The 23,964-nt window shown below is 41.5% G+C and overlaps 1 protein-coding gene across 1 annotated transcript in view; it reads right to left on the bottom strand.

The window, feature by feature from the left end:
• Positions 1-23,964, bottom strand: part of LOC139256444 (terminal uridylyltransferase 7-like) — a 122,130-nt gene that overhangs the window by 32,718 nt on the left and 65,448 nt on the right. The window contains exons 10-17 of the mRNA XM_070874223.1: positions 18,730-18,849; positions 17,911-18,030; positions 17,637-17,817; positions 11,407-12,680; positions 11,020-11,170; positions 5,155-5,241; positions 3,911-4,014; positions 2,005-2,140 (exon numbers count right to left, since the gene is read on the bottom strand). Of these exons, the coding sequence (XP_070730324.1) occupies positions 2,005-2,140; positions 3,911-4,014; positions 5,155-5,241; positions 11,020-11,170; positions 11,407-12,680; positions 17,637-17,817; positions 17,911-18,030; positions 18,730-18,849 (2,173 nt within the window). The remainder of the gene's footprint in view (positions 1-2,004; positions 2,141-3,910; positions 4,015-5,154; positions 5,242-11,019; positions 11,171-11,406; positions 12,681-17,636; positions 17,818-17,910; positions 18,031-18,729; positions 18,850-23,964) is intronic.

Genomic DNA, 23,964 nt, shown 5'->3' with positions numbered 1-23,964 from the left:
GTGTGTGGGGTTGGAGGGGAATTGGAGTTCTGCCCAGGGGTTACCAAAATTCAGCACAAGAAAACCTATGGGTCTGCTTAGATGGAGCCTGGCAACAGAGGTGCTGATTTCCTGTAATTTGCTGAGAGGCAAGAAAGAGCATCAGAGGCTCAAGCAATGGTCCCCGCAGGTGAGATGTTCACCAACAGGTGAGAGCAGAGTCTGAGATTGGAGTTGGTAGCTGGTGCAGTACAAAGCACAGATGGGTTAGTATCCCTAGGTGTGCAAAGATACAGGAAAGGGCTGCAAGGCAGAAGAGGAAACAGGGATTTGATTCATGTACAGAGGCAAGGGGAGCAGCACAGGCCAGAGTGAGAGAAGCCACCAAAGGAGCAGTTGTATTTCGGGAGCCAGTGGAGCAACGCGTTCAAGTCCAACTGATGGCAGAGGTGGCAATTCTCCAAGGAGATGATATGGATGGCAACCGGATACTTAAAATTGCAGGTAAGTTAAAGTTAAGCCAAGTCACACTTATTTTGAGGCAGAAAGGCAAGAGCAGAGACTGGGGGAGGAAGAAATAAGAGGGCTGGTAGATGGCTACAGATGAGAACAGGAACTCAACGGGGTTCATTCAAGGCAGGCTGTGAAGTTTAGGAGACACAATCCACCATTTTGTTTCTCTGACAAGATTAAGCCATTTTTTGACAAATTATACATAAATTGTTGCCATGAATTGACATTCATTGAAGATGATGGGATGAAGTTTAATTACAGGTAGTTTTTATTCGGAGCTTTAGCAGCCAGAAAAGAAAGTCTAATCCAGGTCCTAAATAGGGAAAAGTTCTAACCAAAATCTTATTTAGTTCTATCTCAACTATGTTTAAAAGAAGACAGGATTGTCTGGGTGGCACAATGGGTTAGACACTGGCTTTTTGCCGGAGAACACCAGCGGCAGGTCGGGACCATAAAAGGTGCGGCGAACGGAAGCCCTGGAGCAACGTGGAGGCCCTGACCTGCATGAGAACACTAGCGGCAGGTCGGGACCATAAAAGGAGCAGTGAGCAGCAGCCTGGGAGCAGCATGGAGGCATACCACTTCAGGGAGCAGCACAAGCTGCAACGGCAGCGAAGAATGATGTCAGCAAGGTCCAGGTCAGTGATTGGAGCGTGGGCAGATACAGGAGTGGCGAGGTCGGGGCGAAGGAGCGGAGAGAGATTGTAGAGTGACATGATCGGGGCTCGGGAGAGGTGTGAGATTGGGGCCAGGGGCAGCAGGAGCCCAGGGGCAGCAGGAGCCAGCCCATACTGCGATATGTGTGCACACTAGGTCCGTGCAGCAGAGCAGGTCTCCAGTCGTCTTGGGTAATCCTTGCCACTGGACCTAGCTCTGTCAAGCCCGTGTTGTGGCTGGTATGCAACGGCCACCACACGTTAAAAAAAAATCCACGCACAGGCATCTTCCACCCTTCAGGATATAGTTCAGGACCTGGAATTTTAGGTCCTTCATTGGAACACCTGTGAACTTATCCTTTTTTGGTGTGGAAGCAAGTCATCCTCGTTTCGAGGGACCACCTATGATGATGACTAGGCCAAAAGATGTGGGGAAATGTAGTTGGGGATGCTCTTCTGAGACTGGGGTTTCCTCTCTTTTGTGACTTTGTGCATGCCCGAGTGGCCCAGAAAGAGTGGGGGTTGCATGGCATCCACTGGTATGCTTGAGGCCTTCCGTGACCAATGGGCTCGTAGGATATTAATTGTATTATTAATGAAACAAACAAGATTATGAATTCGTTTTTATTTTGCACATATTAGTTTGGGTCGACCATTTGTGTATTAATATATTACACGTGACCTCCTAGGGAGGTTATCCCAGTGTCACTATAATGGTCCACTCAAAAATAACTTTGAGGTTGGGGTTGATGCATTTTTGGGGGTCAAAGTGGAAGTAGTTTTGCTCTGCATCTGACTGTGCTATATCTGAGCTGAAGTTCTTGGTCCTGAAATGAATAGTGCTTCATTTTTCAGCTGACCTCTCTCATCTTGATGAGTAGAGCTTTCTTTTTGAAAACAGATAGCAATTGATAGTAACTGAGCTGTGCAATACCTAAATGCTTTCTGAACACTCTTGCCAAATCCTCAATAATCTTGATGCAGTTTAATCCCTGAAAGATATGTAAAGAAAAATGTGTTACATTTTTTCCCCGTTCATCCTTATCTACTGTTTTTCATAAATATTACTGATATGGTGGACAGGGATTGATACAGATTTTCAAAAAGATTCTGCATTAGGGATGAACAGCTAAAACAGTCACATACGGGGGTAAAATATTATGTTCAATAAATAATATTTAAAAAAAAGAAACTTCTTAAAATCACCGAATATATAGATTAAACCAAAATAGGAGGTAAAGCAAATAATGAGAAAATGTAGGCAGATTTGGGCAATTGGGCTAGCAGATGCAGGTAAATATAGACAAGTGCAAAATAATGAGTATTGGAGCAAAAGAGGGCACATGTTGAAGGGACAGTCATAGAGTGTGCATTAAAAAAAGATCGAGGGGACATTTTGGATAATGCTTGGCTACAGTAAAAGGGACAAAAAAAACACCAGATTGCAATAGCAGAGAGATAAAACACAACTAAAAGTTACATTACTGTACAATACATTGTGTGAGGAGGACACATAAAATCTGCAAAAGGACATAGACAGGCTAAGTGAGTGGGCAAAAATTTGGCAGATGGAGTATAATGTTGGAAAGTGTGAGGTCATGCACTTTGGCAGAAAAAAAATCAAAGAGCAAGTTATTATTTAAATCGAGAAAGATTGCAGAGTGCTGCAGTACAGCGGGACCTGGGGGTACTTGTGCATGAAACACAAAAGGATAGTATGCAGGTACAGCAAGTGATCAGAAAGGCCAATGGAATCTTGGCCTTTATTGCAAAGGGGATGGAGTATAAAAGCAGGGAAGTCTTGCTACAGCTAAGGTATTGGTGAGGCCACAGCTGGAATACTGCGTGCAGTTTTGGTTTCCATATTTACGAAAGGATACACTTGCTTTGGAGGCAGTTCAGAGAAGGTTCACTAGGTTGAGGGGGTTGACTTATAAGGAAAGGTTGAGTAGTTTGGGCCTCTACTCATTGGAATTCAGAAGAATGAGAAGTGATCTTATCGAAACGTATAAGATTATGAAGGGGCTTGACAAGGTGGATGCAGAGAGGATGTTTCCACTGATGGGGGAGACTAGAACTAGAGGGCATGATCTTAGAATAAGGGGCCGCCCATTTAAAACAGAGATGAGGAGAAATTTCTTCTCTCAGAGGTTTGTAAATCTGTGCAAATCGCTGCCTCAGAGAGCTGTGGAAGCTGGGACATTGAATAAATTTAATACAGAGATAGACAGTTTCTTAAACGATAAGGGAATAAGGGGTTATGGGGAGCTGGCAGGGAAGTGGATCTGAGTCCATGATCAGATCAGCCATGATCTTATTGAATGGCGGAGCAGGCTCAAGGGGCCATATGGCCTACTCCTGTTCCTATTTCTTATGTTCTTAAACCATCAAGAACAGTGTGTATAGTTCTGGTCACCTAACTTTAAGAAGAATATCGTTTCCCTTCAGAGGGTATATAGCTGAATATGATTATTTCAGGTATCAGGAATCAATTTTGAGGAAAGATTTAAAAAGTTGGGCTTGTTCTCTTTGGAAAAGAGGAACATTCAAGAAGATGTAATTGGAGTTTTCAAGATTATGAAGGGGACTGACAAAGTTCAAACTTGAAGGGTAGAGTTAAACATTCAGGGTAATTAGATATAACTTTTTACTAAGACATTCAATGTTCAGTACATATTACATTGCAATAAAGTAACCTTTGAAATTTCTCCAAATACTTTTTAATCAAAGAAAACATTAAAAGTCAGAGTTATTAAACATACCTCTGCTGATTCCCGATCTTCAAATGTCATACAGATATCAAGATCACTTTGCCTAAAACCAAACCCATTCTTGGAGGACCCAAACAAGCAGAGTTTTGCTTTAGCTGTAAAATAATAAACTGCACTGAATTCTTCAAAATAATGTTTCTTTAATTGGAAAAGAAAGTCTTTTGAACCAAGTACCACCACATGTTTATATTTTACGAATAAAAAAAAAGCAAATCCTCTTTGGGTGTTTATATATTTCTCCAAGTGTAGGAATTAATAAATTTTCTCCAATGGTGAAAGAAATGCATTACAGCCTTCATTTCTCCAAAACAGCACATTGTAAAACACTTGGTTAAGGATTTTGTTGGTAATCAAGCACATCAAGTACTACTTTTACAAATTGTAGAGTTCTGCTTATATACAATAACAAACAATATCAAAATGTAACGGAACTTCTCTATTCAAAGTAAACACTGAACACATATCTTGCAAATTTCAAAGTCTCATTCAAAAGAATGATTTTTACTTTAAAAAAAAGTATATATGGCCAATTTTTCTGGCCCTTGTGTCTGGAAACTGCATATTCTGTGGGTGCAAGGGCCAGGAAAAGGAGCAGAGACTCAGATTGCAAAAGGCACAGGTCAGACAGAGATGTGCTAACAAAGCTTGTGGGCAAGGTTCCGACCTTCCATCTCTTTTTTCGGATGCTACGTGTGCTGAGTACACCAAGCATTTCCAAGAAAAGCTTGTGCTGCAGCCTGTCCCCAAAACCCTGTTGAACGGAGGGTCCAAGGGCAGGACAAGGATCTGCAGATAGGCCACTGTATTTATTTTGTGCAGCAACCTATCCCCCAACCCCCAATCAGATGTTTGCATTTCAATCAGGCCCCAATGTGCGAGGTCAGAAAGGCAGTGTATGGGCTTGTTCTGGGACTGCTGCAGGCCATTTAAATCCCCGTGCTTTGTGGGACTGGACTTTGGATGTGCTACTTCTACTTAACATCCAGGCAGAAGGGGCAGGAAAAATCAGTCTTTAGGTCTACAAAAACGTTACTACATTTCATAAAATAATTTTAGGTTTACGATACATTAAGCACGAATTACTTCCAGCATGTCTGTCATCATAAAGACTTGATAACTATTTCCAGTACAGTATGTAGAAAGATTAATTGGATTGTTCAATCTGATTAAATGGTCTCTAATTATTATGCACACATTTAGTAAATTAATATAAAATATGCAAATGTTATTCATACCATCAAGTTCGTTCCTGATAAATGCCTCCAGTTTCATCAAAATATGTTCACGTGCCTGAATTTCCAGAGGATCTGGGGAAAAGTCACCTGGGTTGGAAAGGGAAGATGTTTAAGAACATAAGAAATAGGAGCAGGAGTAGGCCATTTGACCCCCTCGAGCCTGCTCTGCCATTTAATAAGATCATGGCTGATCTGATCATGGACTCAACTCCAATTCCCTGCCCGCTTCCCATAACCCTTTATTCCCTTATCGCTCAAAAATCTGTCTATCTCCACCTTAAATATATTCAATGCCCCAGCCTCCACAGCTCTCTGGGGCAGAGAATTCCACAGATTTACAATCCTATTAGAGAAGAAATTTCTCCTCATCTTAGTTTTAAATGGGCGGCCCCTTATTCTGAGACTATGCCCCCTAGTTTTAGTTTCACCTATGAGTGGAAAAATCCTCTCTGCATCCACCTTGTTGAGCCCCCTCATTATCTTATATGTTTCAATAAGATCACCTCTCATTCTTCTGAACTCCAATGAGTATAGACCCAACCTATCTTCATAAGTCAACCCCCTCATCTCCGGAATCAACCTAGTGAACCTTCTCTGAACAGCCTCCAATGCAAGTATATCCTTCCTTAAATACAGAGACCAAAACTGTATGCAGTACTCTTGGTGTGGCATCACCAATACCATGTACAGTTGTAGCAGGACATCTCTGCTTTTATACTCTATCCCCCTTGCAATAAAGGCCAACATTCCATTTGCCTTCACTGATTACTTACTGTATCTGCATACTAACTTTTTGTGTTTCATGCACAAGGACCCCCAGGTTCCTCTGCACTGCAGCACTTTGCAATTTTTCTTCATTTAAATTATAATTTGCTTTTCTATTTTTTTTTGCCAAATTGGATAACCTCACATTTTCCCACATTGTACTCCATCTGCCAAATTTTTGCCTACTTACTTAGCCTATTATAACCCTTTGCAGATTTTGTGTTCTGCTCACAATTTGCTTTCCCACCCACCTTTGGATCATCAGCCAACTTGGCTACATTACACTCGGTCCCTTCATCTAAGTCATTAATATAGATTGTAAACAGTTGAGGACCCAGCACCGATCCCTGCGACACCCCACTAGTCACTATTTGCCAACCGGAAAATGACCGGTTTATCCCGGCTCTCTATTTTCTGTTAGTTAGCCAATCCTCTGTCCATGCTAATATATTACCCCCAATCCCGTGAACTTTTATCTTGTGCAGTAACCTTTTATGAGGCACCTTATCAAATGCCTTCGGGAAATCCAAATACACCACATCTACTGATCCCACTTTATGCACCCTGCTCGTTACATCCTCAAAGAACTCCAGCAAATTTGTCAAACATGATTTCCCCTTCATAAAACCATGTTGACTCTGCTTGACTAAATTATACTTTTCCAAATGCCCTGCTACTGCTTCCTTAATAATGGACTCTAGCATGTTCCCAACGACAGATGTTGGGCTATAAGTTTCCCGCTTTCAGTCTGCCTCCTTTTTTAAATAGGGGCGTTATATTTGCGGTTTTCCAATCTGCTGGGACCTCCCTAGAATCCAGAGAATTTTGGTAGATTACAACCAATGCATCCATTATCTCTGCAGCCACTTCTTTCAGGACCCTAGGATGCAAGCCATCAGGTGCAGGAGACTTGTCTGCCTTTAGTCCCATTATTTTACCAAGTACTAATTCTTTAGCAATAGTGATTGTATTACATTCCTCCCTCCCTAAAACCCCTTGATTATCACTATTGGGATGTTTTTAGTGTGTTCTACTGTGAAGACCGATACAAAATATTTGTTTAAAGTCTCTGCTATTTTCCTGTTCCCCATTATTAATTCCCCAGTCTCATCCTCTCGGGACCAACATTTACTTTAGCTACTCTTTTTCTTTTTATGTACCTGTAGAAAGTCTTACTATCTGTTTTTATATTTCGTGCTAGTTTACTTTCATAATCTATCTTCCCTCTATTATTTTTTTAGTCATTCTCTGCTGGCTTTTTAGTTTCCCAATCCTCTGGTCTCCCACTAGTCTTGGCCACATTGTGTGCCCTTGTTTTCAATTTGATACTAGCCCTTATTTACTTATTTAGCCACGGATGGTTGTCCCTTCTCTTAGTCTTTCCTTCTCATTGATATATATTTTTGTTGAGAGTTATGAAATATCTCCTTAAATGTCTGCCACTGCTCATCAACTGCCCCACACTTTAATCTATTTTCCCAGTGCACTTTAGCCAACTCTGTCTTCATACTTTTGTAGTCTCCTTTATTTAAGCTTAATTCCTTTCATTTCCAAAATTGATTTGATGTTCGGACAGGAATCTTTGAACTTCCAAGATTACCAGTTAAAGATATACTAGACCGCATATTTTTCTTTATAAACCCAATATAGTTCTACCTTTGCTTAGGGCCCCTCTTTTTTTTTTAAACTGGAGTTTAACCGCCACATATTCCCAACTGACAAAAATCCTCATTCTTCCAAAAGCCATGATCTTCCCTGTGATCCCATACTATGTAATAGTTGTAGGCTCAGACTAAGTTCTCAGTTCTTTACATTGGAGGGAGCCCCCAGAGTTCATCATGCTAACATAGCAAAATGAGGAGAGGAAATATAAACTAAAGCGTACAATCTTAAAGGGTGTACATGACCAGAGAGGCCCAAGGGGTATATGTGCACAAATCGTTGAAGGTGGCAAGGCAGGTTTGAGTGGCAAGGCAGGTTGAGAAAGCAGTTAAAAAAGCTTAAAGGATCCTGGGCTTCATGAATAGAGCTATAGACTACAAAAGCATGGAAATTACGATGAACCTGTATAAAACACTGGTTCGGCCTCAACTGGAGTAGTGTGTCCAATCTGGGCATCGCACTTTAGGAAGGGGTGAAGGGCTTGGAGAGGGTGCAGAAAAGATTTACAAGAATGATTCCAGGGAAGAGGGACTTCAGTTACGTGGATAGACTGGAGAAACTGGAGTTGTTCTCCTTAGAGCAGAGAAGGTTGAGAGGAGATTTGATAAGAGATGTTTAAAATCGTGAGGGGTCTGGGGAGAGTTGTTCGAGAGAAACTGTTCCGATTGGTGGAAGGGTCAAGAACCAGAGGACACAGATTTAAGGTGATTGGCAAAAGAACCACGCGACATAAGAAAAAGTTTTTTACACAACGAGTGGTTGGGATCTGGAATGCACTGCCTAAAATGTAGGGTGGTGGAGGCAGACTCAATCAATACTTTCAAAAGGGAGTTAGATAAGTACCTGAAAGAAAAAAAATAGCAGGGCGATGGGGAAAGGGCGTGGGAGTTGGACTAGCTGAGGTGCTCTTGTAGAATGCCGGCATGGGCTCAACGGTTGAATGGTCTTCTTCCATGCTGTAACCATTCTATTCTTGAGTTGTACTGAGCCAGACACTATCTAGAGTACTGCATTCAGTTTTGGGCACCGCACGTCAGGAAGGATATACTGGCCTTGGAGGGGGGTACAGTGCAGATGCACGCACTAGAAATATGTCAGGACTCAAAAGGTAAAATTATGAGGACAGGCTGCAAAAAAAGGGCTTGTTTTCCCTTGAATTTAGAAGATTGAGGGGAGATCTAATTGAGACGTTGAAAATAATAAAGGGATTTGCATCCCTTTTTATTTATTGAGACTCTTATTATGAGGGGTCAAAACCTCATACAGTTGTTGGAGGAGAGCGAGAGCCCAATACCACTTGGTCCTGGCAGATCTGGTAATAAAGGGAGGTGAACTACAGCAACTTGGCAAGGCTTCTTCGACAGCACCTCTCAAACCCACGACCTCTACCACCAAGAAGGAGAAGGGACGCAGGCACAGGGGAACATCATCACCTGCAAGTTCCCCTCCAAGTCATACACCATCCTGACTTGGAAATATATCACCTTTCTTCATCATCACTGGGTCAAAATCCTGGAACTCCCTCCCTCACAGCATTATGGGAGTATCTTCACCATATGGACTGCAGCGGTTAAAGAAGGTGGCTCACCACCATCTTCTCAAGGGCAATTAGGGATGGGCAATAAATGCTGGCCTTGCCAGCGACACCCACATCCCGTGAATTAATTAAGATAAAATTGATCGGCTAATGCAAAAAATGCCACCACCTGCTGTTTACTGAAAGTTGCAATGAAAAATGAAGGCCAGCAATGCCAGTAACATCGGCCCGGATTTTGCAACCAGTGACATTTTCTGTTCACCTCGCTGACAGCTGCCCACAAAGTTTTTGTGGGCTTTAGAGCGGAGACTTGCTTTAATCCGGCATCTGATCCAGCACGGCACCCTCAAAAGGGCATCTGTTAGCAGGCCAAGTAACACAGCAAGGCTCTTCAACCAATCAGATTGAAGAATCCTCAGAGACATTTAAATCATGTACAGTAAGCAAAATAAAGATTGGGAAACAAAGATGGGGTTAAGAGAGATACAAGAGACAGACAGAAAAAGTTAAAAAATATATATTTTTTTAAATCTCCCACACTTACTAACTTCTGAAAGAATGAGACTCCTCTTTGTAAAATTACATTTTCAGGGTTGCTTGGTAGTAATTATGACTTATCATGCCGTTTAAAATTCACTGACTCCGGAAAGCACCAGTCCTAATCTTTTCTGGGGTCTTTAATGGGGAACTAGTGGAAAAGTACCCCAAGTTCACGGCACTGTGTTGATTTCAGTGCTGAATCTATCGGCGAGGACTGTTACAGCACACCCTGTGGAGGAGCATGGCATCTGTGAACGCTGTTACCCTCACCATTACTATTTTCGCAAAAAAACAGGCCATAGTTTGTATTTGACACCGTTAGTGCTGCTGCCTCTAGACATGCCAGGAAAAAAAAAACAGTTCAGGTGATTTTCAGCGCTGCAGAGGCAATAACAGTGCTATAAGAAAAAGGGGACACGAGGGTGTTAACTTTAATATTCTGTTCAAACATCTGCACTTTTGAAAATTGTATCTTCCTGGCAAACAAAATGAAGATGGCCAATTAGAGGATGGACATAAAAATCCATAATTTCAATCCAAATGATCAATGGTAAAATGAGATAGCATCACAGATATCCTGAGAAGAGTGGTGCTCAGATTTGAACCACAGATTCCCTTCATCTAACGTTCCAATATCATATAAAGACATCTGTGGAGGTGACAAATGAAGAGGGAAGAAAATACACATTTTTTAGGATTGTGCATTTCTGCTACATCACAGAAAATCTAACAGCGATAAGAAAATGCATTACAAAATAGGGAATTAAAAATGAGTTGCTGTAATTGCTCTTCAGTCTTTTTAATACCTAAAAATGAAAAGGGGTAGGATTGGGTGGGAACAGCAATGAAGAATGATTAACATACTAGTATTGCTATTCTGTTCTGTTCTGTATAACCTTAAAACTGAGACTACACTGACTTAGAGTACCAATATGATATGGTTCTATCTCTGGGTGGTAGAATGCAGGATTCTGTGAAGATTCGCAAATAGTTACTTTTGGTTCTATCAATTCTGGGGCTTTGAGGGTGGGAATGCCACCTTTTCAACTAGGGAAAGAGCATATATTGCAGTGAACTGTTTTTTTGGGACAAGGATGATGAGAGAAAAACTCTACTTTATATCTTCTTGCCAAACAAAATTAAATTGTGAATTAGAATATGGAGATAAAATACCATAGTTTCTCAATCCACATAATTAACGGCATAATGATTCAGCAATAAGCCAATACATTATGAATGGTGGTGCTCAGGTTTAAACCAGAGGAAAACAATTTTTAATTTTATTTTAAAAAAGAGGAATCTAATTTTTCTTTTTAAATTATTAAAAATATAGTTTAAAAAACTCAAAAGACTATACTTACAGCAACACTGGATACAAACTTGATCCAGGACATTCAGAAACCTTGGTGTCATTTGTGGTAATGGATCAAGGTCAACCTTTTTGAAGTCCTCTGGACAATCATGCTTTAAATGGCCTTCTCGCTTGCACAAGCTGCATACAATTATGGAAGCCTATTCAGAAGAAATGGCGATAGTAATTTTTTTCTTAAAATAAATATTGCACACCATTAATGCCATTTAATTCGCAGTTGCTGAATGCAATAAGCTCAACGAAATAGTGAAAGTTTATGTTGAGTATTTTTTCCATGCTCTAGCCATTCTGATCAACAGACTCGATTGTATTCATGCAACCGATCAAAATGTAGCATCAGTTTCAGGAAAGAAACAGTTCTTGAAGGTGGTATTACCTTGCCCTTTGTAAAAACAGCTTTACTGAACATATAAACCATCTTGTCATCGTTGCTCTGTGATTCATATCCATGCAAGGTTGGTTCAATTTCCCCAAGAACAATTTCCTTATTTATTCCATGTTGAACTTCTTGTTTCTGCTTCGTAGTTACTTCACTTTCAGTAGCATGTCTGACCAGTTGAGAAGTCACATCATCATTTCGACACTTTACTGGTGTATGTTCCTTCCAGTTCAGCAAATCATCAATTACTCCATCTTCTTCAGACTGATCACCTTCCTCACTAGATTCAGAATATATATTCTCAATTTCCTCTTCGGCTGTAAGACTATCCAAGTGAACTCGTGGAGTGATATTCAGATCCAACTCATCATCATCATCATCTTCCTCCTCATCCTCCTCCTCCTCCTCTTCATTCCTGCTTAGTGTCCCTTTAGGGTGCTGCATTGACTTTTTAGGGAAATTATGCAATTCGTCCGCACTGTCAGAACTTTCTCTAACTTCATCGTTCAATGTGGCTTCCTTATCTTTCACTTCTAGTTGATTGGAGTCTTCTACACCAAAATCATCACTTTCCATATTCTGAGGGTTCAGAAAACTCTCAGAATCTGAAAGACTTTCAGAATAAAAGTGATCTCTGTAACAATTCGAATGCTTCACACAGGAGCTCATTTCATCATCACTTGACGTCTCATTATCCGCTTCTGTAGATTGTTCAAATTTGCCTTCCCTTAATATCCTGCCAGTAATTGTTGAATTGTCTTTCTGCTCTCCAGACGTATCAAGAAGTTCCTCATCATTTCCACTTTCCAAAAGTTCATCACTGTGTTTATCTTCACCATCTGGTTGATTTTCTGAAGACTCATCTCCAGTAATTACAATTTTCTGTAGATCAGATATCAGTTCTTCCTCTGTGAAGCTCTCACTCCCACACTCTTGTACGGTTTGTAGGTTCCTATAAGAATCTTCAGAGGTTAGATTTTCACTATCTTTACATATAGCATTATCATGCAATTGTGGGCATTCTCCATCAGGAATCCCTGCTGAGAAAGCAGATGTCGTACTACGTGGCTGTGTCTTCAAAGCGAGATTTACTGCAGTATCAGATGCTCTTTTAGAATCAACTTTTTCATTGTCTTTTTTGTTGAACTTTGCTGACTTGTACTTGGGCAATGCAAAATACTTGTATGTTGCTCTTAAACAATGAATGATGTAGTCATATACCATTTGGCTATTAAGGGTTCGTGCAACATTTCTCTTTACAGAGTATGGATCTGGAGGGAAAAAAGACATGATTAAAGATGGTCAGTAACTACACTGTTCAGCAAAATAACATATTATCCATTGAATATTATAGTTGGTTTACAGGTCAATTCCAGGGACGTTTTAGTAATTTAGAACAAAGCAAGACACTTCTACAAGAACAAGCATTACATTTTGATGGCACCTGAAATAACCAGAGAAGAAGCAAACTTCATATAAAATACTTATTAGCATAAGTGCAATGTATATATGCACACACAACAAATATAGTAGGCGGCTTTGAACAGGCAATGAAATTAATATAGTTCTGTCAAAGAAAAAAGTTAAGCTCTATAATTTTCAGTTAAGCTCTATAATTTTCATTGCCTCAGAATATCTGAACCTATGAGTTATGGTTCTTTGCAAGAGATTGGTTAGTAATCTATGCTCACTATTAGCTTCCACAAGTTTTATTCTGTTCCAAGGTTGTCCTTTAAGCATGTTGCTGTAAATACAAAACAACATCTATACAAGCATAAAAGTTTTCTTTCCTTGTCACACATTTAAGTAATTTATAAAACCTTTGAACCTAATCTCAAATTATCTAAGCTAATTAAAGCATAGATAAGATATTGATGAAACGTCTAGAAGACAATTATTTATACAAGTAAGTCAATCAAGGATGACGAATGTGACTTTTATATCGGCAACAACATATTAGGTGGTCCTTTTTTTTAAAAAAAAGGTTTGTGTCAATGTGCTGTGACCTGGACAATTATATTGATCTTACACCCAATCAGGAGTAATTATTATTTTTGCTAGCAGTATATTAAAAAATATTTTTAATTATGTTAAGCATATCCCTTTTAGCCATGTTTCTGTATTCCCCCCATCGCAGTATTGATCTATCTCAGTGCCTGCTCAACAATGCTGTTAGTTCTCCCAATCTACACAACTCATTACCACCATGCTAAGTGGAACAGACCAAGGACAGGTCTAGCAGCCAAAAACTGGGCATCCATAAGTCACAATGGATCACTGTATGCCACCACAATCTGGGTAATCTCAAGGCCCAGCACATCCCTCAATCTCCATCGCCATTGTCAGGACACCACCCTGTAACCTACAAGGCTATGGACCAAGATCTGGAAAGTGAAAGTAGGCTGGATAGCTCTTTTTCAGCCAGTATATACACAATGGACCCAATGGCCTCCTTTTGTGCCATAAATTGCTATGATTCTATGTTCAATGAGGAACGTAGAAGGATATGCCAGGATTAACATGAGGCACACCTTAGAATGGGGCGCCTAACTAATGAAGCTACAACACATGGCTACTTATATGTTAAATACTAAAAGTAGCAGGCTATAGATAAAGCTAAGCAGTCCCACATCAATGGATCACCGTAGCACTATCATAATCAACAGAAAGGGATAGCTCCATGAACATTCCCATCATCAACAATGGCAGAACTCAATACGATCACAAGAGGCAGGGCCGAAGTGTTTGCTAATGGCTTCAGTCAGAAATGTCAATTGCATGATCCCATCAGCCTTCTCACACAGTTCCCATTATAATCATTACTCACTCATTACCAGCTAACCGATGCTCAGTTTTGATTCCATCAGAGGCACTCGGCTCCAGACCTCGTCACAGCCTTGATCCATACATAGATGCCAGACCTGAATGCCAGAAGGGAAATGAGAGTCACTGCTCTCAACATCAAGGCAGCATTTGACCGATTCTGGCAAGAAGGTGCCCTAGCAAAACTGAGGTCAATGAGGGTCAAGGGGAAAACCCTCTAGCACAAAGAAAGATGGTCATGGTCTTTGGCGGTCAATCATTGCAGCTAAGAATATTGCTACTGGGCAATATTCTTGACCTAATCAGCTTCAGTTACATCATCAATGATCTTTCCTCAATCACAATGTCAGGAGTGTTTGTTGATGATTTTACCGCGTTCAGCTCCATTCATAACTCTTCTGATAATGAAGCAGCCCATGCCAGTCTACAGCTGAAGCTGAACAATACTTGGGTTGACAAGAGCCCGGTAATACTTATGCCACTTAAGTGCCAGGCAATGACCATGTTGAATAAGAGAAAGCCCAGCCATCTCCCCCCAACCTTCAATGGAACCACCATCATGGAGTTCCCCAACATCAAATCTGAAGGTCAACACTGATCGGAAGCGTAAGTGGACCAGCCATACAAACAATGTGGCTAGAAAAGCAGAGCAGAGGCATGTTACAAAGTTAGCAGTGCAATGGAAGTACTCACCACTAATATGGATGAATATAGCCACCACAATATACAAGAAGCTTGACACTATCCAACCTGTTTGATCAGGCTTCTTGCCACTGGAGTCAATATACAGCTGCCACATGGACCTTCACACCATCATAATTTGCATTTATAGGAAGAAAACAGGTACCAAGCCAAAGGAGTTATTAGGAGAGGTGACAAAAAGCTTGATCAAAGATGTAGATATCAAGGAAGATCTTAAAAAGAAGTGAGGGAGGCAGAGAAGTGTAGAAATTTAGGGAGAAATTCAAGATAGTGGGATCTAGGTGGCTGAAGGTATGGCCACCAATGGTAAGGCAATAGATGGAGGAAATGTATGAGGTTAGAATTCAAGAAAGGGAGAGTTGAGGGATATTTAAACACAAGGATGAGAATTTTAAAATTGGGGGAGCCAATGTAGGCCAGCAAGTACAGCAGTGATGGGCGAGTAGGACTTGGAACAGGACAGCATATAGGCAGCAGAGTAATGAATGAACCGAAGTTTATGGAGGGTGGTAGATGGTAGACTGACTAAGAGAGCTTTAAAATGGTTGAGATTGGAGGTGACTAAAAGCATGAATGAGTGTTTCTGAAGCAGATGGGCTGAGACAGGGCCATGAGTGGGTAATGTTAGAGGTGGAAGTAGGCAGTCTTTATTTAAGGAAGGATATACATGCATTGGAAGCAGTTCAGAGAAGGTTCACTAGGTTGATTTTGGAGATGAGGGGGTTGACTTATGAAGATAGGTTGGGTCTATACACATTGGAGTTCAGAAGAATGAGAGGTGATCTTATCGAAACATATAAGATAATGAGGGGGCTCGCATGGTGGATGCAGAGAGGATATTTCCACTCATAGGAGAAACTAAAACTAGGGGACATAGTCTCAGAATAAGGGACCACCGATTTAAAACTGAGATAAGGAGGAATCTCTTTTCTCAGAGGGTTGTAAATCTGTGGAATTCTCTGCCCCCAGAGAGCTGTGGAGGCTGAATCATTGAATATATTTAAGGTGAAGATAGACAGAATTTTGAACGATAAGGGAATAAAGGGTTTTGGGGAGTGGGCAGGGAAGTGGAGCTGTGTCCATGATCAGCCATGATCTTATTAAATGGCAGAGCAGGCTCGAGGAGTCAAATGGCCTACTCCTGCTCCTATTTCTTATGTTCTTATGATGGGGGAGGATATGGGATTAGAAGCTCAACTTGAGGCTGAACAGGATACCAAAGTTACAAATAGTCTGGTTTAGCCTGAGACAGTGGAACGAAATGGAGCACAGGCAAGTTTTTTGCAGTGGGGGCCAAAGACAATAGGCAGATCATGATCCCGCCTCCAACCCGCCCAATTCCGGTTTCACACAATTTGTGAAACCCGGCAGTTGAACCGAAGCAGGGGACTGTTGTATCCAGGAGGTAAGCGGCTGCACATCTAACCCCTGGACCCAGGGACCCACAGCCCGTGATCAGAGACCCCCTCATGAGGCCTCCAATCAATTCCGCCTGTCCTCCGATCCCCACCATGATGACGCCACCCCCCCCCCCCCCCCCCCCACACCCACTGATTTTGCTGATGCTGGCCACAATCCTTCAGTGGACGGCCCCGATACTCTATCCCCCCTCTCCCCCCCAACCTGCCGATCCCCAGCCACTCCTCCAGCCCCCCACCTTCCATCCCTGGTCGACTCCAATGCCCGATCCACATCCGCCACCCTGCTCAGCGATCCCCGCCCCTGCTGGTCCCCGAACGAGCAAGCCGATCGCCGACCCCCAACTCCCCCCGTGATTCCTCCCCCGGAACGACCTCTCGCTTCCTCTCCGCATCTGCAGGCCTACCCGCCCCTCAATCTGGAGAGCTGCCAGCAGGAAACCGAGGCCTAACATCCAAATCAGACCCTGCTGTTAAAGTCGGCAGGGCCTGCGTGAAACCCAGCCTCCTGGGTTTCCCACCCGCCTCGGAGGCCCCTTACCCCTATCCTGCCTACATGGAGAAAATTCTGGTCAATGGCTTCGGTCTTTCCAATGTTTCGCTGGATAAAAATGTGGCTCATCCAAGGCTGGATGTTGGACAAACAGTCTGACAGCACAAAGACAGCAGAGCACCCCAAAGAGGTAGTGAAAATGTAGAACTCCATCAGCCTAATTGTGGAAGCTATCCCCATGTCCAAGGACAATGTGGCCAAGGGGTAGCATATAGATGAAGAGGAGGAGGGGGCCAAAGATGCTGGAGTGGAAAGAGAAGTTACTCACTACCACTGGCATGCTGTAGCTCCAGTATATATCTATAGGATGCACTGTAGTAACTCACCTAGCTTATTACGACACATTTCCTTCATTACTGCTGGACCAAATTCCTGGAAGTCTCTAGCTAACAACATCAGCATAAGGATTGCAAAAATTTAAAAAAGCAGACCATCATTTTTTCAGTGCAACTGGGATGGTCTTTGCCAACACCACCCACATTCCAAGAATAAAGGAAGAAAAAAAATCTTATCTAATTTACTCACTTTTGTACTTACATCAACTTATAGATGTCAATACGAAGTAATTAGGGACAACTTGACGTTCACAAAATATTGATAGAGATGTTCAACTGTACAACAAATTTACAATCCTCCTATCAAAATGGGGGTGGGTGGGGGGAGGAACAGGTAAGGGAAGAAACATCATTTCGATTCACAATGGATTACTAAAATACTAGGCTTTTGTATACCTTCCACAGCAATTCTCCTTTTGGGCCAGTCTTTAGCTTCCCGAGAAAGTGGTTCTTTGATTCGTATACAAATAACATAATCAGCTAGTGGAAATTCCAGAGCATAAAATCGAAGCAGTTCAACCCACAGCTGCCCCACGGGCACAGAACTTCGTTGATCCAGCCCAAATACAAGTGGAACCTAGCAAAGGAATGTGGTTGAAAAGTTATTCAATTACTATCACTGTTTGAAGAAAAGATCATTGAAATTCACCCACAAGTTAGAAAAACGTACCTTTCCTTCATTAGAATTACCATCATCCCCACTCGCAGGTTTGAATTCCCAGATGACCTCGTTACTTTCTACACCTTTAAGGTTGAAGTCGGCTAGGTTATCCACCAAAAAAGCTTCAATCTTTAAAAAAAAATTAAAGTTTTAGTACAAAAGTTATGATATCACAGTTATTGTATTTATATAATCCAAAGGGCATACAAATAATTACACTGAATGCCCAAATTTTAATATGCCACTAGATCAGCAATTGAACTCTTTTTACATAAGTTGTATTGTCCTGTTGTTACAGTAGCCTGACACAGGGCACATTTGTTAGTATTTAATCAGAGGCCCCTCTACCTCCTCCTCTGCTAAACATAATCAAAAGATTGAAAATGAAGAAGGAAGAGAAAGGTATAAGATAAAGCTCACAATCATAATTAAGAAAAGCACAAATATAATAACTATCCTGATTATGGTGATAAAACATTAACCATAAAGACACTGGTGCCAATTTCCATATAGCTATTTTAAAAAAATCAAATCACTTATTTGCTGCAGAGAATTTTGAAAAAATACATGTGACTGACATTTTAATAGGGCATAAACTCTAGTCATAGCTCTCTGTTAATAACTTAAAAGTTTACTCACCAAAATATACTTATGGTATTCTACAATTTCCCCTTTTCAGCAGATTGAAGATGAAATGAAGCACATTAGACTATAAAAGCACGTAAATATTTCCACGTCCCAAATGCTGCTTACAATCCTGAATAGCAAATAGGAAGTAATAAAACAACTAACTAAAAGTTGAGAGATTATAATAAACAGGTATCTCACCCATAATCCCAGATACACAGGCAGCACACATTCCTTCCTTTGCTGCAGAAAGTAGATTACCATCAAAGCAAATGCATAGGGTGGCAGTCCGCCTTCATCTGGACTATCAATGTGACAAAGCTGGAAACAGCAAGAGGTTTCTCTGATTTAAAAAAGGTTCACACATTAACACTCATAGAAACTTACAGTACAGGAGGCCATTCGGCCTGTTGTGCCTGTGCTGGCTCTTTGAAAGTGTAATCGTGCTTGGAACCACACCCCCGCAATTTGTCCATAACCCTGCAAGTTCCTCATCCTCTAATACCTGTCCAACCCCTTTTAAAATTGTTTATGGAGTCAGCTTCCACCACCTTTTCCGGTAGAGTGTTCCCGATCCTGGAAATTCAGTGAAATAAATTGCTCATCGCCCTGGAGATCTTTTGCCAATGATTTTAAATCTGTGAACTCTATCCACTTGCCAGAGGGAATAGTTTTTCTCTATCGACTCTTATCAAAACCGCTCATCATCTTGAAAACCTCTTGGGTCATCTTTTATCCTTCTCTATTCCAAGGAGAACAGTCCTAACTTTTCCACCCTCTCCTCATAACTGAAGTCCCTCATCCCTGGTAACATCCTGGTAATCCTCCTCTGTACCCTTTTTCTAAAGCCTTTACATCTTTCCTAAAGTGTGGAGCTTAGAAATGACCATAATACTCCAGCTGAGGCCTAACCAGTGATTAAAAGTTTTAGCATGATCTCTTTGCTTTTACATTCTATGCCTCTACCCTGTATTTATAAACCCAAGTAACCTATATGCTTTTTTTAAAAACTAACTGATCAACTTTCGCTGCCACCTTTAAGGATTTGTGTATATGGACACCAAGGTCTCTTTGCTCATCTACACGTTTCAAAAACATGCTATTTATAGTATACTGTCTTTCCATATCAGTCCTCCCAACTGCAACTGTCCTCACAGCACCGTCTACTATGTTGCCAAGTTTCATATCATTTACAAATTTACAAAGATGCTCCCTACACTAGAGTCTAGGTCATTTAAAAAAAAAATTGAAAAGAATAATGATCCTAAAACTGACCCTAAGGGAACACCACTGCAAACCACTCCCAGTCTGAAAAACATCTATCCACCATCACATTCCGCTTTCCGTCACTGAGCTAATTCCATATCGCCCTAACGATAGATAATCTCAGATGACATATGTTCCCTGATAGGGCAAAATGATTTATGAGGAGAGAGGATACGATGAGGTGGTGAGTACTTCCTCAATAGTTCTTCAGATTATTATGCACCGGTCTCTGAAAAATGAACATCTTAGTTCAACTCGTGGTCTATCTTCAGGCAAAAAAAAGCATTATGTGGAATGGTTTTTGACTATAATGCCCTGCTGCACTTCCCATTTTGTAGTATGAATCAGAAGATTACAGCAATGGAAAGATGTTTGCGTCTTATAAACTGCATTAAAAATGTAGTTAAAGAATGTATTAAGTCAGCACCTGGAATGAGCTTCCAGGCAGGGCAGTGAAGGTAAAATCCTTGAATCATTTAACAGCTGGATGCTGTAATGGTTGAACTATAGTTTTTATTTTACTTATACAAAAGCAAAATATTGTACTGTTGATGCCAGAAATCTGAAATAAAAACAGAATTTGCTGGAAATACTACTCAGGTCAGACCTGCCTGACTTTGCTGAGTATTTCCAGCATTTTCTGTTTTTATTGGGTCAAAAATCACATAGAAACATAGAAAATAGGTGCAGGAGTAGGCCATTCGGCCCTTTGAGCCTGCACCACCATTCAATAAGATCATGGCTGATCATTCCCTCAGTACCCCTTTCCTGCTTTCTCTCCATACCCCTTGATCTCCTAAGCCGTAAGGGCCATATCTAACTCCCTCTTGAATATATCCAATGAACTGGCATCAACAACTCTCTGCGGCAGGGAATTCCACAGGTTAACAACTCTCAGTGAAGAGGTTTCTCCTCATCTCAGTCCTAAATGGCTTACCCCTTATCCTAAGACTGTGTCCCCTGGTTCTGGACTTCCCCAACATCAGGAACATTCTACCTGCACCTAACCTGTCCCGTCCCGTCAGAATCTTATATGTTTCTATGAGATCCCCTCTCTTCCTTCTAAACTCCAATGTACAAAGGCCCAGTTGATCCAGTCTCTCCTCATGTGTCAGTCCTGCCATCCCGGGAATCAGTCTGGTGAACCTTCGCTGCCCTCAATAGCAAGAACGTCCTTCCTCAGATTAGGAGACCAAAACTGAACACAATACTCCAGGTGAGGTCTCATCAAGTCCCTGTACAACTGCAGTAAAACCTCCCTGCTCCTATACTCAAATCCCCTAGCTATGAAGGTCAACATACCATTTGCCTTCTTCACCGACTGATGAACCATGACACCCAGGTCTCGTTGCACCTCCCCTTTTCCTAATCTGCCGCCATTCAGATAATATTCTGTCTTCGCGTTTTTGCCCCCAAAGTGGATAACCTCACATTTATCCACATTATACTGCATCTGCTATGCATTTGCCCACTCACCTAACCTGTCTAAGCCACCCGGTAGCCTCCTAGCGTCCCCTCACAGCTCACACCGCCACCCAGTTTAGTGTCATCTGCAAACTTGGAGATATTACACTCAATTCCTTCATCCAAATCATTGAAGTAAAGAGCTGGGGTCCCAGCACTGAGCCCTGCGGCACTCCACTAGTCACTGCCTGCCATTTTGAAAAGGACCCGTTTATCCCGACTCTCTGCTTCCTGTCTGCCAACCAGTTCTCTATCCACATCAGTATATTACCCCCAATACCATGTGCTTTAATTTTACACACCAATCTCTTGTGTGGGACCTTGTCAAAAGCCTTTTGAAAGTCCAAATACATCACATCCACTGGTTCTCCCTTGTCCACTCTACTAGTTACATCCTCAAAAAATTCCAGAAGATTTGTCAAGCATGATTTCCCCTTCATAAATCCATGCTGACTTGGGCCGATCCTGTCACTGCTTCCCAAATGCGCTGTTATTTCATCCTTAATAATTGATTCCAACATTTTCCCCACTACTCATGTCAGGCTAACCGGTCTATAATTACCCGCTTTCTCGCTCCCTCCTTTTTTAAAAAGTGGCGTTACATTAGCTACCCTCCAGTCCATAGGAACTGATCCAGAATCGATAGACTGTTGGAAAATGATCACCAATGCATCCACTATTTCTGGGGCCACTTCCTTAAGTACTCTGGGATGCAGACTATCAGGCCCCGGGTATTTATCGGCCTTCAATCCCATCAATTTCCCGCCTAATAAGGATATCCTTCAGTTCCTCCTTCTCACTAGACCCTCGGTCCCCTAGTACTTCCGGAAGGTTATTTGTGTCTTCCTTCGTGAAGGCAGAACCAAAGTATTTGTTCAATTGGACTGCCATTTCTTTGTTCCCCATTATAAATTCACCTGAATCCGACTGCAAGGGGCTTACGTTTGTCTTCTCTAATCTTTTTCTCTTCACATCTCTATAGAAGCCTTTGCAGTCAGTTTTTATGTTCCCAGCAAGCTTCTTCTCGTAATCTATTTGCCCCCTCTTAATTAAACGGGCACGTACGAAGTGTGCATGTGCCCATGGGGTCCCCACAAGTTTTGGGTTTAGGTATGCGAAGCGCATGCGCCTAAACCCAGCATTTGTGATTTGTCAAAAATCCTTTTGACAGATCGTACGCATGCGAAGGAAAAGGACCTCCGTGGGCGGAGAGTTGGGCTATTTGCCCAACTCCTGCTCGGTGAATGTCCTTCAAATTCTTACGCTGGTAAAAACAGGCATAAGGCCTGCTTTTGCCAGCGCAAGAAACATAGAAAATAGGTGGAGTAGGCCATTCGGCCCTTCGAGCCTGCACCACCATTCAATATGATCATGGCTGATCATTCACCTCAGTACCCCTTTGAGTTTTAAAAATAGAAAAATAAAATGTTATCACTCATTTATATCTCAAAAACCATGTCCATTAAGGTCATTTTATTTTTAGCCTTGTTAAAACAATTTAAAAAAATTTTTTGTATTAAATATTTAATTAAATTGCATTTTAATTAATTTTAAATATGTATTGTGTTTATTAAATGTATTTTCCGTGTTTTTGTTTTTGGGGGTATTCCCATTCATACTTATCGCAGTTCTGTATATATGGAATTACTATTTGTGAATGGGGATTCCCCTACTCTGATATGTTGGGCCAGCCCACGTGATCCCAGAGATCCATACGAAACCCGTATGATCCTGGGATACGCGAGTCTCTGCGCAGGCCTTCGCGTAAAGCCCCAGGACCGCAAGTCGCCGTATCTCCAGGACTACCAGTTACTTTCGTAGAAATTATTGCGGTTGGAGGCATTGCCCGTGGGTAGCCTCCGACTGCAATTTTTGGGCATTATAGGTTTTTTTTTTTTAAACCTAGATGGACAAGCCAATTGGTCTTTCTCATCTTTATTTATCTTGAAATCGACATGAGAAACACTATTTATCTTTAGTTATTAAAAGCTAATCAAGATACATATTACTTAGTACAAAGCCAATTTGATTTTGCAGGCTCATGGAGATCTGCCATATCTGGTGTCTGCTACTCCTCAGAACTACTTCCTTTGCATTGTTTCAAGATCCATTCTGGAGCTACCTGACCTCTCAAAGTCTTCTGTTATCCAAGCATGCAGTAAAACCTATGTTGAAAGGGATTTCCCTCTCCCTTCAGGGTTGGGCAGCTCCCATTTGGCTCCAAAACGCATCTTTGATGTTTGCTCCCACTGGGGAGTATAAAGTGCACTGGGATGGGAGGAGCTGAGATGAGAAGCAGGCAGCCAAATGGCAGCTCTCCACAAGGTTACAAAATCAGAAATATTCCAAAATCAGGTAATGAGCAGTTTCCTCAAGGCTTTTCCTGTGCCAGTCATAATTTTGGTGGAAGTTTGCAGGAAACCCCATACACACATGGAAATTGGATTTCTGCTAATGTTGCAGAAGGAAGGAAATTCACCCGATTTTACTTTTTAAGTACAGAGATGGGGATAAGTTTACCAACAGAAAACATATTCCTCAGATTTTTCATAGCGTTTGTGCAGTGGTGGTGACCAGCTCACAGATGTTATTGATGCATTTATGAAAAAAAGTCAATCAGAACCACTTAAGAGAAGAAATTCCCATTCTGCCTGGCAACATCCCACTTTATTTTCATATCTACCCTTTTCTTAGTGGACAAATTAG

The sequence above is a fragment of the Pristiophorus japonicus genome, unplaced genomic scaffold (assembly GCF_044704955.1).
Source record: "Pristiophorus japonicus isolate sPriJap1 unplaced genomic scaffold, sPriJap1.hap1 HAP1_SCAFFOLD_725, whole genome shotgun sequence".
NCBI classification, from domain to species: Eukaryota; Metazoa; Chordata; class Chondrichthyes; family Pristiophoridae; genus Pristiophorus; species Pristiophorus japonicus.
Note: the sequence above shows the minus strand (reverse complement) of the source record. Positions and strands in the feature narration are given on the sequence as shown.